Source organism: Hypomesus nipponensis, chromosome 23 (assembly GCF_054491055.1).
Source record: "Hypomesus nipponensis isolate SF chromosome 23, ASM5449105v1, whole genome shotgun sequence".
NCBI classification, from domain to species: Eukaryota; Metazoa; Chordata; class Actinopteri; order Osmeriformes; family Osmeridae; genus Hypomesus; species Hypomesus nipponensis.
This window is the reverse complement of record NC_140383.1, coordinates 550,096-568,063: the sequence shown is the minus strand read 5'-3', so window position 1 is coordinate 568,063 and position 17,968 is coordinate 550,096. Positions and strand designations below refer to the sequence as shown.

The 17,968-nt window shown below is 51.9% G+C and overlaps 1 protein-coding gene across 2 annotated transcripts in view; it reads right to left on the bottom strand.

Moving 5' to 3' along the window:
* The window catches only part of spegb (striated muscle enriched protein kinase b), a 35,486-nt gene that overhangs the window by 3,966 nt on the left and 13,552 nt on the right, over positions 1-17,968 (bottom strand). The window contains exons 8-37 of one of the 2 annotated variants that reach the window (XM_084689970.1): positions 17,138-17,301; positions 16,775-16,863; positions 16,285-16,460; positions 15,701-15,961; positions 14,985-15,143; positions 14,692-14,881; positions 14,204-14,433; positions 13,227-13,346; positions 12,965-13,069; positions 12,473-12,679; positions 12,150-12,273; positions 11,738-11,910; positions 11,411-11,523; positions 11,094-11,262; positions 10,298-10,397; positions 9,975-10,175; positions 9,697-9,754; positions 9,482-9,559; positions 9,066-9,238; positions 8,956-8,982; positions 7,751-7,903; positions 7,504-7,546; positions 7,299-7,367; positions 3,923-6,638; positions 3,453-3,602; positions 3,198-3,314; positions 2,646-2,813; positions 1,641-1,763; positions 1,198-1,362; positions 40-934 (exon numbers count right to left, since the gene is read on the bottom strand). In XM_084689970.1, the coding sequence (XP_084546096.1) occupies positions 40-934; positions 1,198-1,362; positions 1,641-1,763; positions 2,646-2,813; positions 3,198-3,314; positions 3,453-3,602; positions 3,923-6,638; positions 7,299-7,367; positions 7,504-7,546; positions 7,751-7,903; positions 8,956-8,982; positions 9,066-9,238; positions 9,482-9,559; positions 9,697-9,754; positions 9,975-10,175; positions 10,298-10,397; positions 11,094-11,262; positions 11,411-11,523; positions 11,738-11,910; positions 12,150-12,273; positions 12,473-12,679; positions 12,965-13,069; positions 13,227-13,346; positions 14,204-14,433; positions 14,692-14,881; positions 14,985-15,143; positions 15,701-15,961; positions 16,285-16,460; positions 16,775-16,863; positions 17,138-17,301 (7,516 nt within the window). Of the gene's footprint in view, positions 1-39; positions 935-1,197; positions 1,363-1,640; positions 1,764-2,628; positions 2,814-3,197; positions 3,315-3,452; positions 3,603-3,922; positions 6,639-7,298; positions 7,368-7,503; positions 7,547-7,750; positions 7,904-8,955; positions 8,983-9,065; positions 9,239-9,481; positions 9,560-9,696; positions 9,755-9,974; positions 10,176-10,297; positions 10,398-11,093; positions 11,263-11,410; positions 11,524-11,737; positions 11,911-12,149; positions 12,274-12,472; positions 12,680-12,964; positions 13,070-13,226; positions 13,347-14,203; positions 14,434-14,691; positions 14,882-14,984; positions 15,144-15,700; positions 15,962-16,284; positions 16,461-16,774; positions 16,864-17,137; positions 17,302-17,968 lie in introns of those variants that run through there. The other variant, XM_084689971.1, reaches the window with a different exon arrangement.

Below are 17,968 nucleotides of genomic sequence, written 5' to 3'. Positions count from 1 at the left end.
GTGACTCGTTTTTAACATGGTTCTGTTTTGTGTGTTCACCTGGCCTTCTCATCCATGAAGGTGTACGGTTTCTGGGGCACTCCCTGACGCAGGGACCCGTCTCCAGACTTCCCTGAGGGGGTCCTGCGCCCCGAGGGGGTCATACGCCCCGAGGGGGTGCTTCTCCCGGAGGGGCCCGGGCCTCCGTCCATGACGGGGGTCAGACTAGAGACCAGCACCACAGGAGGGGCCAGGGCCGGGGCCGGGGCTGGGGCGGGGGCGCTGGAGGGGGAGGGAGGGGTGAGGCGAGCCGTGGAGACAGGAGCGTACATGGGCAGAGAGGAAATGGGCTTGCCAATGGAAGGGGGTGGGCTTACAAGCGGAGGGCCGGAGGTGGGAGGAGTTTTAGCCGTGGGGGGGATGATGTTGGTTGGGCTTTGAGGTTTGGGAAGGACAACAGGCGGAGCCAGTTTTACAGGAGAGGGCGCGGGCTTCCCTACGTTAATATTGAGGGTGGTCTTGGATTTGGCCGGAGGTGGCAGAGACTGGGGCGTGGAGGGGAGAGGGCTGGAGGGAGGAGGACTGGAGGGGGAGCTTGCCTGGACGGAGGGCTGAACAGAGGGAGGGCCAGACGGTTTGAGAAGAGAAGTTCCTGTCTTGGCCCCTGATACAGCTGGGGGCTGGGTGGAGGGGGCTGGGGGCTGGGTGGAGGGGGCTGGGGGCTGGGTGGAGGGGGCAGGGGTTTTGGTGAAGGGGTAAGGGACAGGGGCTTGTGTGGAGGCGGCAGGCGGGGCTGGGGGTTGTGGGGAGGGGGCAGGCGGGGCTGGGGGTTGAGTGGAGGGGGCTGCCCCTTTACTAGGGGTTTTAATGGGGGGCACCGTCATTGATGACATCATCACCACGGGAGGGGAAGGGGCGGTGTTAACCACCACCGCTCCACTGGACTTGAGTTGTTCTGAAGAAGAAGAATGATAGACAGTATGTTCAAAACTGTCATTTGTCTTGAAAATAATGTTTCAGGCAGAATATGAATGCATAAAATACATTTTAAAAACAATATATAATATCTTATGACAGATAACAGGCCTATATGTGGCATGATGAGTAAGAACTGTTCTCTTCCAGCTTTTAAAGTTTTAGATTTCAAAACTTGAAATGTATTTGACCGTTTTCTCAGAAGTCAGAGCTTAACAAATCTTTTATCCACCCTTTCCATACCTGCGGTGTCCAGGCAGACAATCTCAGACAGGCTGCTGTAGGGCCCTTGGCCTGCTTTGTTGACACATGCCACGCGGAACCTGAACGCGCCCCCTGCTGGCAGGTCAACGACATTGTAGTAGCAGTCAGCCACTCCTGTGGCCACTATCAGCCAGTTGACCTCACCTGGGGGAAACAAACATGTTTAATACTACATTGTAGGATGTGACTGATTGAGGATTATCAGCCAGTGATTACTTGGTATATTGATCCTATGGAAAAAGCAAGGCCACAGCAACAGAAACACACACAGCGACCACAAGGTGGCAGTACTTGACAGCTGCTGCTGTGATACAGCTCAGTAGTGGAGCATTTAACTGCAGATCAAAAGGTTGCAGGTTCAAATATCCCCCTTCTGGTGAAGTGTATTATTACTGTGCTCCAGTGTGAGGACGTGGCCTCACCCTCTGCCTTCCTCTCCAGGGAGTAGGTGCAGGGGGCCATGGTGTCTGAGGGCCTCCACAGCACCAGGGCCGTATCCCTGTACCTCTGGGGCACCTCGGGGGTCCCAGGACGACTGGGGAGGCCTGACACACACACACCACACACACACACCAGACACACACACCAGACACACACACCAGACACACACACACCAGACACACACACCAGACACACACACACCAGACACACACACCAGACACACACACACCAGACACACACACACCAGACACACACACCAGACACACACACACCAGACACACACACCAGACACACACACCAGACACACACACACCAGACACACACACCAGACACACACACACCAGACACACACACCAGACACACACACCAGACACACACACACCAGACACACACACCAGACACACACACCAGACACACACACACCAGACACACACACCAGACACACACACCAGACACACACACACCAGACACACACACCAGACACACACACACCAGACACACACACCAGACACACACACACCAGACACACACACCAGACACACACACCAGACACACACACCAGACACACACACACCAGACACACACAACAGACACACACACCAGACACACACACCAGACACACACACCAGACACACACACCAGACACACACACACCAGACACACACACCAGACACACACACACCAGACACACACACCAGACACACACACCAGACACACACACACCAGACACACACACCAGACACACACACCAGACACACACACCAGACACACACACACCAGACACACACAACAGACACACACACCAGACACACACATCAGACACACACAACAGACACACACCAGACAGGAGAAGAACAAACCCACGATGAGCAGTTAATGGATCAGTTTCGACAGCTCTCTACGAGTCCCACATTCCTTTTACACCTCCACAGTTGTGGTCATGCTCAACACACACGCTACTGAACTCACACACACTATTGACGTACGTGCGAGGGAGAGTGTGCATGAGCTGGACACGGCTGCCAGGGGGTTGGTGGCCACGCACTCGTAGAGGCCCGCGTCCTTCTTGGTGGTCTTCATTATCATCAGCAGCTGCCGGCCGTCTGGACAGGCAATCATGTTCATCCTGGCATCTATCTCCAGAGGCTTCTTGTCTGAGGGGAACACAGCAGCGATTGATTGATTGATTCAAGGAAACGTCACAAGGTGTCACCTGCCTGTCAACAGTTACAATACTAGCCTGGGCATTTTTGTTGATTTAGTGTTGTGTATAGAATATTACCATATTATGATTTTTTAAAAATCACAAAATCCAATGGGAGCTTAATTTCTCTTACTATTTCATTGTATTTGCCAGCACATTAGACTTGTATGTAGAACTGCTGATGCTAGCGTTTGCTTCCCAAACAAAACAACTGATTTGTATTCCAGTATCCATTCACAACAGCGCCCATACAGGTAAGTCCAGTAGGTCATTTCCAGAAGGACAGGCAGCAGGACTCGTTCTGTTGTCAGCGTGGCGTGAGAAGAAGGCTGACCTTTCATCCAGTGGATGTGAGGGTGTGGCGATCCAGCCGGGAGACAGCTGAGGGTGATGGGGTCGCCCTCCAGCAGGACGTGGTCCCTCAGCTTGATGTGGAACACAGGAGGGAAGTCTACAGCGGACATACAGAGGTGGACACTGCTCAGTGTGTATTCAGACAGACGGCTTAGGGCGTTGACCTGCAATACATACAATTACATTTTTGATGGTCAGTCTAGAGTACTCGTTTCCCCAGGTATGGACTACATACCAGAGGCCAGTCTGGAGTACTGGCGTGAGCCGAGAGAGCCGTTCTCCCTAGCGATGGCTGAAGGGATGTCGGGCTGAGACACAGTCTTGTCCCTGCGTCCTCGGGTCAAGCCCCAGCGATCCCAGCGAGACCTGCGCTCGCCCTCGCCACCTGCGGAGGTAACACACAACTCAAACTGAAATCAACACAAGTGGCTAATATGGAAGACAAATGTATTGTTACAACGTGCATAAAACAGGCTCTTACTTCGCACCTTCAAATAAGTACAGTGCAATCAATGACTATGAAGTCCAGAAATGTAAATGTCTGTTAATCCCACATGTATCCTGAAGAAAGGTAAAACTGTACAACTGCTATTAAAACTGACAAGAAAGCAGAGACTTCCTCTAAACCCAGGATAACATTAGTATTTATTGATGGTGCAAACAGTCCAACCCTGTCAGTTAGAATGAGCAGAAGAACAGTCCCACCTCTGGAAGCTGTTTCTGACTTCACACTGGACACGGATCCCAGAGACTCGGAGGACGCCGTGCTTCCTGACTGAGTGGCCAGCTGGTTCTGAGGCACAGCCATGCTCTTCAAACCCCGGCCCTCTGACGTGGACCTGCGCAGCATGGAGAGGATGGGAGTCTTCTTACTCTCTGGCTTGGCCTCCTTCTCCTCCGTCCGCCTCTCCTCAGAGACACTGCGGATCTTCATGGAGATCCCTGCCACGGTCGACTCTATCTTCCTGCGCATGGCAAGGACGGGAGACTCATTGGGCTTCTTGAGTTCCATCCCCTCCTCCGTTGGCGGTTCGCTCTCTCCGTCCATCCTCATCATCTCTACTTCCTTCCTCTCCTGGGAACCTCGTCGGCCCAGGGCCCAGGACAGCCTCCTCTTGGGGGAGACTGGATCCTCCTCCTTCGGCTTCTCCTCCTTGCGCTCGGCCGACGGGGTCCTGCGGAGTCTCATGGAGAGGCGCCTCATGAAGCCCTGGTCCTTCTGGGCCTCGCGGAGGTCCTGGACTGACTTGGACTTCTCTTCCAGCCTCCTGGAGGAGATCTCCAGCGGGGCTCCGGTTGGCCCGGGTCTGTAGATCTCCTCGCTGAACTCTGTAGAGTCCGAGGATGCAGCGGGCTTGTCCTCGTTCTTTGACCAGGAAAGTAGTTTGAGGCCTCGGGTCAGGGAAGACTCACGTTTCTTGAAGCGGGCCTCAAACACCTCCTCAGAGGCGATGTCCTGGAAGCTGCCCCCGAGAGGGGGGGCCGCGGGGGGCGAGGGGGCTGTCAGGGGCGGGCTGGGCTCCTTGGAGAGCTGCTCTGGGGAGGCCACTCTGGAGTACACCGCAGGGTGTTCGGTGGTGAGGGCCACGACCGGTCTGGATGGGCCAGGGACAGCTGGAGGTGTGGAGTCCAGCGCTGGTTCAGGAGTCCTCACACCCACCGGGGTGGAGGGACCAAGCGGAGGGTTTTTCAGGGGCTGCAGGGAGGGGACCATGATGGTCTGCATTATGCTGGCGTATGCTGAGGTGGTGCCGTCTGGGAGTGTGACTCTAGCGGGGGGCGTGGGTGTCACGTACGACGACACCACGTTAGCTGGACCTCTTGAATAAACCTGTGTTGGAGAGACCATAATAGAGCTGGTGGAGATGACCATCTCAGACTTCACCGGTGTCTTCACTTCCTCTTCAATATCTTCTTCTACTTGTACTTTTTCTACCGTTTTTGTTTCAGCAACCATGTCAACTCTCTCCTCAGTCTTCTCCTCAAAGTGTTCCTCTTCCTCTTCTTCCATTCTCTCCTCTAAGGTGAAAGTCTGGGCCGGGGGAGGGTCTCTCTGGGCCGGGGGAGGGTCTCTCTGGGCTGGGGGAGGGCTTGGGTCTCTCTGGGCCACGTTCTCTGCTTCCATCATTGGTTCCTCTGACATGCTCATGTCCTTCTCAGAGAAACCACTCGTGCTTGACCTTTCATCAAAAGTGCTGTCAGTGGTCGTCCCATCTGGTTTCTCACTGGAACACTCTTCAGCTTTGGTCTCTTTGTTGATCAGCGAATCTTCGTACTCCATCTTGGTCGGACTCTCCTGTCTGGCTGGCTCTGGGATGGGCAGCTTGGGGGATGGTTCTCTGGGAGTGACCGGTCTGGATTCCAGTTTTACCTGCTCAGTGAGAGCAGACATGGATATGGCCTCCTGGAGTCTCCTCTCCTCTATCTGCGCCAGGGGGATCTCCAGGGGGGCTCCTGAGCGCCGGTACAGGGGCATGGGCTCTGTGTCCCCCTGGCTGAAGGAGGCGCTCTTGCGGAGGACTTTGGGTTTGGGCACGTCTTCTCTGGAGGTGTCACTGGAAGCAGCCCTGGTCAGAGGAGGAGGGCCGAGGCGCGGCGCTCGAGAGTGGCGCTCTAGAGAAGACGCTCGTTTATCGTCACCCATCCCCAGCGTCTCCAGCAGGGGGCCCCGCAAGCCGCTCATCTTCTTGTCCACGGAGCCGCCTCGCAGCAGCCTCTGCCTCATCAGCTCCAGTTTGAGAGCGTAGTCTTCCTGGCTCATGGTGGCCGTCCCCGGGCTGCCGCTCCTCCTGGGCAGTTCCATGGACACAGCCTTCTTCAGGATCTTCCTCCCGCTCTCGGAAGCCCCGTCGCCAGGGCCTTCCTCGGGGGGGATGTGTAGCAGAAGGGCACTGTCGGCCGAGCCCCCTCGACGCAGCGTTCCTCTCCTGCTCCCAGCGTCGGGTTTGTCAGAGTCCATGCTGGAGCCCCTGCGTAGAGGCCTCCTGGCCTGGTCTGGCTGGCCCAGCTCCGCGGGGGGCTCGTCGTCTGAGGAACCTTTATCGGTCTCTTGAGCCGACCTCTTCCTCTGCCGGCCCCTGCCTGAGGAGTCTGCCCCCTGGGCCTCCAGCCCTGCAGCCTCTCGCTCCTTCTGCCCTGGAGACACTGGGGACACAGTGGTCCCGTTTGGTCGGCCTATCCCCTCCTCATCTCCCTGGATGTCAGTCAAGGACATTCTGGATCCGGAAAATTCCACAGTTATTGGCATTGGGATGAATGGAAGCTCGTCAATGTCTTCATCCGAATCGGAGGAAGATGAAGGTGGTGGGGAACCTTCCTTTAGGTGTCTGGGTACCGCTATGGAGATATGGTTGGTGGAGTCATTTAGCAACTCTGGGATGGACCTCATGACCATTTTGGATTTGTAGCTGATGAGAGAGCGCTGTAGAACCACAGAAACAACAAATGTTTTAACTGGTAGACACACAAATCAGTACAACCCAGAATTACTTAATTGTGAAATCCAGAGATGGCAAAAGTACATACATCCTTCCCTCAAGTAGAACTACAGATACTCATGTTTAAAAAGAGTGGTAAAAGAAGTGCTGACTACACTTTTTCACTCAAGTTAAAGTGAAATATTTTGGGGAAAATATTTTGTTGAAAATCCGTTCTGAATTTTTGGGGACATTTTTGTTTTCAACCTTTTGGAAGTTTTTAAAACTTAAAAAATAAAAGAAAATGTTCAACAGTAAAAAAAAAAAAAAAAAAAGCAGAAGGAGGAGAGGAGAAACAGAGAAGCCTAAATACTATGTAGAAAATATTTTTGGGAAAAAGATTTTTGAAAAGATTTATGGAAAAAATGTAACATATTCTTTCAACCATTCAAAATGTGTTCAAACTTTTTTTTTTGCCCTACATAAAAAATATATATATATATATCAAAATAAAATACAGTACAATCCACATCAAGTACTCATCAATACAAAACTTGTGCCACTCTGTACTGATACCAGAAAAAGAAAGTACAGTAACGAAGTATTTGTACTTTGTTACTTCCCATCTCTGTTGAAATCTGAAAGTAAATAGTAAAATCCCTTACCTGCCATTTCCTACGAGACACAAACTTCTTGAGGGCTTCTGTGTTTATAGCCTTCCCCTTTGTGAGTGTCTGAATAACATGACAAAGGTGAAGGATAATCATTTCAGTTTATTTATTGCTCAATATTTCTGAATGCTGTGAGATACCCAGTGTAGTGGGGGTCTAGTTTAAACCCATGGCGTGGTCAGTACATTCTTAACTGTACCTTAAACCAGGGATGACGAAGGCATTCCTGTGTATCAGGCCTCCTGTAGGTTCAAAATGGCATTATGCTGCATTATATTACATTTTGTCTCCAACAGTAAAGGTATTTTTTTGTACTGTATATATACTATAAGCATACCGCTACTAATGCTTCAGGCATCCTATTGAGAATACAATATAGAAGGACTAATTGATTATTTGTTTTTGTCCAATGAGGGTATTTAGTTGTTAAGATATTAGTTCCTCACAGCCTGTCTGCAACCAGCAGCTTGATGATGAAGCCCTTGGCTTCTCGACCGAGGTCCGCGAACATTCTCTCCTCAAAAGCCACGTTGTAGTTCCTGATGTTGAGCAGAGAGCTGCGGTCGTCCTCTCCAGCAAACGGAGACACGCCAGTCACACTGAAGCAGACACAGTGTGGTTTGAAGCCTCAAAAACAACAGCTCCCAAACAGGAGACAGGGGAGTGATTACAGTAACAGCTCCCAAACAGGAGACAGGGGGTGATTACAGTAACAGCTCCCAAACAGGAGACAGGGGAGTGATTACAGTAACAGCTCCCAAACAGGAGACAGGGGGTGATTACAGTAACAGCTCCCAAACAGGAGACGGGGGTGATTACAGTAACAGCTCCCAAACAGGAGACAGGGGGTGATTACAGTAACAGCTCCCAAACAGGAGACAGGGGAGTGATTACAGTAACAGCTCCCAAACAGGAGACAGGGGGTGATTACAGTAACAGCTCCCAAACAGGAGACAGGGGAGTGATTACAGTAACAGCTCCCAAACAGGAGACAGGGGAGTGATTATAGTAACAGCTCCCAAACAGGAGACAGGGGAGTGATTATAGTAACAGCTCCCAAACAGGAGACAGGGGAGTGATTACAGTAACAGCTCCCAAACAGGAGACAGGGGGTGATTACAGTAACAGCTCCCAAACAGGAGACAGGGGAGTGATTACAGTAACAGCTCCCAAACAGGAGACAGGGGGGTGATTACAGTAACAGCTCCCAAACAGGAGACAGGGGAGTGATTACAGTAACAGCTCCCAAACAGGAGACAGGGGGGTGATTACAGTAATGACATGGTGTCATCATGACTCACTTTTTTTGCCGCCGCCAAACACATTTGTTCACTTAACTTACTTTTCACACGTTTAACAAAACCACGGCGTATGCAAGTTAACACCACAATGTTATTTTAAAATGTTTACATTAATTACATTACATGAATTGCAATAATCATTTACCAACAGTATATATAAATATTTTGATATTTATTCATTTTTAATACTTGTTTTCATTGGTTTGGCGGCCCACCTGCATTACCCTCAGTCTCAAAGTTTGGGAATCGCTGGTGTAATGCATCAGGCAAGGCATAGCTTCTATTGAGATTCAGAGAGTTATTATTGCTGAATGTTGTTATAGCTGAATAATGACTAATATTTCACTCACCACAGATAAGTGATGACTCCAATTGGCCTAGGGATAAAAGCAGAGTATAAAGTGAAACTTGATTTAATTTGAGATATGATTCAGATCCCTCATGTGTGCCAGCTCCTTACCAGATGTCCGTTGCCATGGACACAGGGGTCTGATTCACTATTTCTGGGGCAACAAATTCTGGGGTGCCGTATTTACAGTACTGAGCCTCGTCTGGTGTCAGCTGCACAGCGTTGCCGAAATCACAGATCCTGATCTGGTCGCCATGGGGATCGGCCATGAGGATGTTGTCAGGCTTGAGGGAGAGAGCATCACGATCACACAGAGGAATACAGAGGAGCTCAGTGGTGAAGCCTTTAGTAGCACGTCAAGAGGTTGCAGGTTCAAATTCCCTCCCTGTTTTTTGCTTTCGATAAAAAACAAGTGCTAAATAAATACATGATCTTACATAACATTATAAAAGGAATACAATCCTTAATATCTTGACGGTGCGCATACGTAACACTTCAGGAAATGGAACCCAAACTGCCATATTTACCTTGATGTCCAAATGTATGAGATGTTGTCGGTGTAGATAGTCCAGCCCCTCCAGCAGTTGTCTCATACAGGACCGGACCTGCGGCACACAGAAAAGCGTTTCATCCAGCTTTCCTCATCAGCTTTATGTTCAAGCTGTAATACTGCAGCAGTGACAGGAAGTGACTCAGCGAGGGGTTGAGTCATGTAGAGGTCTGAGCATGTCGCTGAACCTACATCAGACTCCATCACACTAGACTTCTTGATGAACCTCTCCAGTAACTCCTCGTGGCAGCTTCAGGTATTCATCAAGGAAAAATGATTTTCATTTCAAAACAGGACATGCAATATTGCTAGACGCCCTATGGACATTGTTATTTTATGATGTGTTTGAGTGTGTATGGGTGCATCATGTAAGAGATTATAGCCTGATCCCTCCTTCTCCTTCCTCGTCAAGATATTGCAGTCCAACTTGAAGGTGTGTTGCCCTTCAGGCAGTGTTCAGACAGAGATACATCTCAGTGATGATGACCACAGCGTTCTTCTTCTCGAAGGCGTCGTGGAAGTAGAGGATTCGTTCGTGGTCCAGACGAGACAGCAGGTTCATCTCCCTCAGGGCCGAAGCTTTTCTCTTAGCTCGCGCTGAGATGAACTTGGCAGAATATTCAATTTTTCCTGCTTTCTGTGTCACAAGTTTCACATACGAGAAGGCCCCTCTGGAGAAACAAGCAGAGTTACTCAAAATCCAAAGCTGATTGTTTTCTAGGTGAGTTCATTGCCGTTTAGTTTCAGGGTCGTAACTCATTGATCAGCTGTAGATCTGCTAGCAGATCCTCACCTCCCGATCTCCTTGTGGATGTCGTAGTAGTCTGTCAGCCGGCGCATCCTCCTGAGCAGGGTCTCCTCATCCAGCACGGGCTTCTGTTGCTCCTTAACATCTGCAGAGGAACACGACCAGCACAGAACACTAGCCATTTACACTGACCTCAGAGCAGACAGATAGTGATGCTGTTCATGTTTCTGCTACTTCATTACATAGGGTTACCTGGGGTTAGGGTTATCTGGGGGTGGGGTTATCTGGGGGTAGGGTTATCTGGAGTTAGGGTTACCTGAAGGTTAGGGTTACCTGGGGGTAGGGGTAGGGTTACCTGGGGGTAGGGTTACCTGGGGGTAGGGTTACCTGAGGGTAGGGGTAGGGTTACCTGAGGGTAGGGTTACCTGAGGGTAGGGTTACCTGGGGGTAGGGGTAGGGTTAACTGAAGGTAGGGGTAGGGTTACCTGAGGGTAGGGTTACCTGAGGGTAGGGTTACCTGAGGGTAGGGGTAGGGTTACCTGAGGGTAGGGGTAGGGTTACCTGGGGGTAGGATTACCTGAGGGTAGGGTTACCTGGGGGTAGGATTACCTGAGGGTAGGGGTAGGGTTACCTGAGGGTAGGGTTACCTGAGGGTAGGGGAAGGGTTACCTGAGGGTAGGGTTACCTGAGGGTAGGGTTACCTGAGGGTAGGGGTAGGTTTACCTGAGGGTAGGGTTACCTGAGGGTAGGGTTACCTGGGGGTAGGGTTACCTGAGGGTAGGGTTACCTGAGGGTAGGGGTAGGTTTACCTGAGGGTAGGGTTACCTGAGGGTAGGGTTACCTGGGCGCACGCTGAGCTCAGCCTTGCAGGACACAGACCCGGCCAGGTTCCTGGCAGTGCAGGTGTACACTCCAGAGTCCTCCTCCTGTGTGTTCAGAACCACCAGAGAACACTCGCTGTCGTCGTACACAAACGTGTAGTGACTGCTCTCTGACAACAGTACGTCATTCTGGAACAGACAGGTGGCAAAGCTATGTCAAAAAGTTGTTCATGTCCATTTCAATTCTTGGTCCAACCACTGTCATCAAGTCACATCTTTTTTAAATTAAATTACAGAGACACAGATGCAAGCACAGACACAGTTTCCTGTCGTATACCTTGAACCACAGGATGTCGGGGACAGGACTGCCCTCCACCACCACAGCAAAGTGAGGCGTCTCCCCCACAGACACATCCACATCCTCCATGATACTCTCAAACGTTGGGGGCGCTGGGAGGGAGAGATACAACTCTTTACTCCACATGAAAGCCTGAATCAGCTCTGATAATAACTTTTGATTTAATAAACATTCAAAATCATTTTTGATTAAAATGTTGGAATCCTATGACAAATTGCTTCAATTTCAATGATTAATTAAAAAGCTCTTGGTCTGCTGCAAATCAGCTGTGAGCCACTGTGATTCTGGGGAGCGTCAGAAACCCACCAGCCATCTCCACGCTGAAGGTGCAGGAGTCACTGCCACACTTGTTGGAAGCCACACACACCATCTGGCCCACATCGGCCAGCTTCACCCGCAGCATCTTCAGGGTGTGTTGGTCGTCATCAGGCATGAGCATCTCAAACAAGCCTGGTCTGCTGCTCAGCACCAGCCCCCTCCTGAACACACCACAACACATGGCTCAGGTCTTAGGGATGAGTAATAACCCCCAGACTCTGAGCCTGACGAGGGAACCACCAGAGCAGGTTTCATATCCTCATGATATGGGATCATTACTACAAGCTGTGGACTGAGTTAAAGTAAATGACTCTCAGTACACAAATGACGGACACAGGAGTTGGTATTTCATCCTGTAGTCTGACTGAACACTCATATGAGGGTCCTCAGGGTGACTTGCCTCTTCCAGATGACAGTTGCGTTGACATGGTTGAGGGTGATGGTGATGCTGACAGACTGGTTCTCCATCACATAGACAACGTCGGGCTTGTCGATGATCACTGGGGCCTCCTCAATATAGGGACCTGGAGAGATCAAGAGCACATTTCAGTATGGAACACCTACTGCCCCAGACATGGCATACACACACTGGCCTTCACTGTGGATCAGAAGAAACAGATTCCTGTCGTTTCTCACAATCCATCCTGTTCTCTCTCTCTGAAATCCAACAGAAGAAGGATTCCTCCAGATAAAGCCAGCTGTCCCTGCTGTCCCTGCAGTTACCTCTGTCCAGCAGCTGCACTGCATCGGTGGCTGGGGAGGGCTTGCTGAAGGCCTTGGTGGTGATGGAGAGCACCCTGAAGGCGTAGCGGACTCCCTTGGAGAGCGTGGAGACGGTGTAGGAGGTCTCTCTCAGGCTGGATGCTATGATGTTCCACTGGATGGAGCCCAGGGCTTGCTGCTGGACGGCGTACATCAAGCAGCTGGGGTCTGAAAGAGGACAGGAGTTTAATGATGCTCGTGGAGTTTGGTTATCTACTGGCTTGTTGAAAAGAAACAATGTATGTATAGCTGTTTTACAGTGGTTTTCTTTTTTCTTAGACATAAACTAATCAACAATTATAATCTGTTTGGCACCAGTCTAATCTTGGGAAGCCATTGTCTCCAGCTGTGTTCAGTTGCAGTTGCAAAACACACTATTCCCCAAATACGTAAAGTATAATTTCTGATCATATTAACGTCAGAGCTTAGCTGCAGGATGGGAGGCAGACACACCAATGGAGGGGTCTAGTCGTCGAGGTTTCTTCCACTCCAGGGTGATGGTTTTCCCTGTGATGGACCGTACCACTGGCGCCCCATCGGGGGGGTCAGGAAGAACATCTGTAAATACCCAGAAGCACTGATGGTTAACAGGCATTACAAGATATACACCTATAACCCACCTATAACAGAATCATGTGAAACGTTTAAGACCCTGACAGAAAAGAAAGCATTGTCCAGGAGTCCCCAGGCGTGTCCTGAGGTGGAGGTGACTCACCTGTGACGTAGAGGTGGGCGTAGCAGGTGGCCTTGCCCACCTTGTTGGAGATGACGCTCTTGTACACTCCTGCATGGCTGTGACACACAGACCGGATCACCAGGCTGTGGATGTCTCTGACTGGACCAAACAAAATGACACACACCTGCTTGTCAATCTCCTGGATCCAGTCAAACAGTTCTTCTGAATAGAGGAAGGACTACTTCTGACTGTTAAAGCTGAATCTCTTCCTACATGATATTATGCACATTATGCACACACACCAGAATATTCTATCTTGGGGATTGGAGACATAAGGTGTGTTTAACTATTCAATTAAATAGAATTCTCTTGGAAGAACATGGACTAGCCTAGAGCCACCTGCTGCTTCCATCACAGCAGACATAATCCCAGAGCCACCTGCTGCTTCCATCACAGCAGACATAATCCCAGAGCCACCTGCTGCTTCCATCACAGCAGACATAATCCCAGAGCCACCTGCTGCTTCCATCACAGCAGACATAATCCCAGAGCCACCTGCTGCTTCCATCACAGCAGACATAATCCCAGAGCCACCTGCTTCTTCCATCACAGCAGACATAATCCCAGAGCCACCTGCCGCTTCCATCACAGCAGACATAATCCCAGAGCCACCTACAGCTTCCATCACAGCAGACATAATCCCAGAGCCACCTGCTGCTTCCATCACAGCAGACATAATCCCAGAGCCACCTGCTGCTTCCATCACAGCAGACATAATCCCAGAGCCACCTGCTGCTTCCATCACAGCAGACATAATCCCAGAGCCACCTGCTGCTTCCATCACAGCAGACATAATCCCAGAGCCACCTGCTGCTTCCATCACAGCAGACATAATCCCAGAGCCACCTGCTGCTTCCATCACAGCAGACATAATCCCAGAGCCACCTGCTGCTTCCATCACAGCAGACATAATCCCAGAGCGGATGGTTTCTCTCTAAACAGTGCTGATCACTCACACTGTGTCATCTTCCTTTCCTCAGTGCTGTCGATCCTCTTCCCATTGTGGAACCAGAAGATGGTGGGGTAGGGCAGGCCAGCCACCTTACACTTCAGCACGGCCTCTTTCCCCTCAATCACGTCCAGGTCGTACAGCGGCTTCACAAAGTCTGGCATGGTGAAACGCTCTACTTCGCTCTCAGGTACCTCCGGCTCCTCAGGGATGGAAGGCATCTTCTCCAGCTTGGCCCTGGGGGGAGGGGGGGGGGAGAGAGGGAGGAGGGAGGGTTAGGGTTAGGTGAGTGATGAATGGAAGAGGTGAACAAGGGAGGGAAGCGAAGAGGCAAGGAAAGAGGGATGAAAGGAGATGGTTAATGGAGTGAAAAGGTGGAGAGGAGGGAAATGAAGAAGGTGTGGAAGTTAAATTGTTTGTCTTGTGAATTTCTATGACACTTTCTTTGATGCTTCCTTGAAGTCAGATTGGTGTTTAAAAGAAGGTTGGACGTACATCTGGGCAGAGATGGCTGGTCGTGGCTCCTGTACGTAGAGCTCAGCGGAGCACTCGGCCTCTCCATGTGCGTTGCGGGCCACAACGGTGTAGAAGCCCTCGTCCTCGTTGGAGACGTGAGAGAGGACCAGCGAGTGGCGTCCGCCCTCCTGCAGGATGTGGACGTCCTCGCTGTGGGTTAGGGGGTGGTCTGGAAAGAGACGGCACAGGGAGCACCACTTTCACTATCACTTCAACTACAGGTGTCCTTTTGTTTCCCAGAAAAGTGCGGGGCACAGCTGAGTCCTGCCTACCAAAGTGGCTCCAGGTGACGCAGGGGTGTGGCGTCCCGCTGACCTTGCAGTCGAAGCGGGCGTTACGGCCCTCAATCACCTCCAGCACGTCCAGCATCCGGGTGAACAGAGGCTCGATGGAGGGAAGAACCTTCAGCTGCCCGCTAGACGTCAGCTCCTCTGAAAACACAAGAGGAGGAGAGGAGGAGAGGAGGAAGAAGAGAGGAGGTGAGGAGGAGAGGAAGAGAGGAGGAAGAAGAGAGGAGGTGAGGAGGAGAGGAAGAGAGGAGGAAGAAGACAGGAGGAAGAAGAGAGGAGGAGAGGAGGACGAAAAGAGGAGGTGAGGAGGAGAGGAAGAGAGGAGGAAGAAGAGAGGAGGTGAGGAGGAGAGGAAGAGAGGAGGAAGAAGAGAGGAGGTGAGGAGGAGAGGAGGAGAGGAGGAAGAAGACAGGAGGAAGAAGAGAGGAGGAGAGGAGGACGAAAAGAGGAGGTGAGGAGGAGAGGAGGAGAGGAGGAAGAAGAGCGAAGTCAGAGCAGACAAGGAGGATAGGAGGAGAGACAACAATATTGAAGTGAAACATCAGATATTAAATCTACTTAATAACAGACACTAATGATTTTGGATACTGCAGTTGCCCCAGTACTATACTGTCATTCTTAAACATAGGATCAAGTATGACGTATCTGTCGTCTTATACACACATCCATGCTTGGTTAGACAGAGGTGTGTTGTTCACCCTTGGCTGTGCTGAGCTTGCACATGTAGGTGCCACTGTCGTCCTCGTGGACAGAGTTGAGCAGCAGGCGACATCTCTTTCCGTCAAAGTGCATCTTACAGTTCAGCAGCGCAGGCTGCATCAGCTTCCCATCAGCCAGCCAATCCACATCTGTGTCTTGAGGACCAATCACATGGCACTCGAACATGACGGTCTCTCCAGCCCTGGCAGTGATGTCTCTGACAGGCCGGGTGACAGCTAAAGCTGGCTCCATGGGTGGGGCTGAAGGAGGAGGAGGAAGAGGAGGAAGGAGGAAGAAGGACGGAGGAGGTGGGTAAAGGAAAATGAAGGAAGGAATGTTTGTGGCTTCTGAATGTCTGTACAGTGTGGGAAGATGATGCCATCTTGTTGGCTGTGCCATTTGTGTAGGCAGGGGTGCAAAAAAGTTATACTTTAAACAATAGCATATTTCTATATATGTACTATGCGTGTTTGCCCATACCTCCATCAATTACATGTAAATTCCTTCTGTAAGGAGTCATATGGTGGAGAGTATAAAGTCCATCTCTAAGGAGTGCTGGTGGTGTAGTGAAGAGCTCTCTCACCTGTGACCTCCAGCCTGCCCTCACACTGCCGGCTGCCGTACTCGTTGATGATCTTGCAGGTGTACACACCGCTGTCTGACCTTAGAGCCGACCTGATGGTCATCTGAAAGGTGCCGCCAGCCATCTCCTGGACCAGGTGACGTGGGCCGGTCTTCACTGTGACTCTGTCTCTCAGCCTGCAACAGGGACGGGTCAACAGGGACGGGTCAACAGGGACGGGTCAACAGGGACGGGTCAACAGGGACGGGTCAACAGGGACGGGTCAACAGGGACAGGTCAACAGGGACGGGTCAACAGGGACGGGTCAACAGGGACGGGTCAACAGGGACGGGTCAACAGGGACAGGTCAACAGGGACAGGTCAACAGGGACGGGTCAACAGGGACGGGTCAACAGGGACGGGTCAACAGGGACGGGTCAACAGGGACGGGTCAACAGGGACGGGTCAACAGGGACGGGTCAACAGGGACGGGTCAACAGGGACGACCTACCAGTACAGCATGGGTTTGGGCTGCCCACTGACTCTCACAGACAGTGTGACCTCTTGACCTTCAAACACTGCCTGGTCACTCATGGTGGCCTGTTACCGTGGTTCCCATGGAGGAGGAGAGGTGAGGGATGGGGTTAGGGATGTAGGGAGCACAGCTGGCTGTCAGGCACGTGCAAACATCATGAACACAATTCTCTCTTTGAATGTGACATAATAACTATCAATATGTTATCATTATAAACAATGATAAACAAAGTTTCTATGTGTTGAACCAATCAGTAAAGATGGTTCTGTACCAGTCAGTAAAGATGGTTCTGTACCAATCAGTAAAGATGGTTCGGTTGCGGCTGCTTGCCAGGCTCACCAGGAAGCCTGGGGGCTCCTTGAACCTGGAGTCCACAGTCCTGAGCTCGGGGCCCCCCAGGTCAGTAGCCTCCTCCAGCGGGCTGAGGTACTCCTCGTCTGAGGTGATGGGACTGCTGGCCTCCACGCGCACGGCCAGGGCCCCCCGGGGCTCAGGGGGGGGCTCTGGGGAACACAGGCAGGGGGCTCAGACACAGGCAGGGGGCTCAGACACAGGCAGGGGGCTCAGACACAGGCAGGGGGCTCAGACACAGGCAGGGGGCTCAGACACAGGGCAGGGGGCTCAGACACAGGCAGGGGGCTCAGACACAGGCAGGGGGCTCAGACACAGGGCAGGGGGCTCAGACACAGGCAGGGGGCTCAGACACAGGCAGGGGGCTCAGACACAGGGTAGGGGGCTCAGACACAGGGCAGGGGGCTCAGACACAGGGCAGGGGGCTCAGACACAGGCAGGGGGCTCAGACACAGGCAGGGGGCTCAGACACAGGGCAGGGGGCTCAGACACAGGGCAGGGGGCTCAGACACAGGCAGGGGGCTCAGACACAGGGCAGGGGGCTCAGACACAGGCAGGGGGCTCAGACACAGGGCAGGGGGCTCAGACACAGGCAGGGGGCTCAGAAACAGGCAGGGGGCTCAGACACAGGGTAGGGGGCTCAGACACAGGGCAGGGGGCTCAGACACAGGGCAGGGGGCTCAGACACAGGCAGGGGGCTCAGACACAGGCAGGGGGCTCAGACACAGGGCAGGGGGCTCAGACACAGGCAGGGGGCTCAGACACAGGCAGGGGGCTCAGACACAGGGCAGGGGGCTCAGACACAGGCAGGGGGCTCAG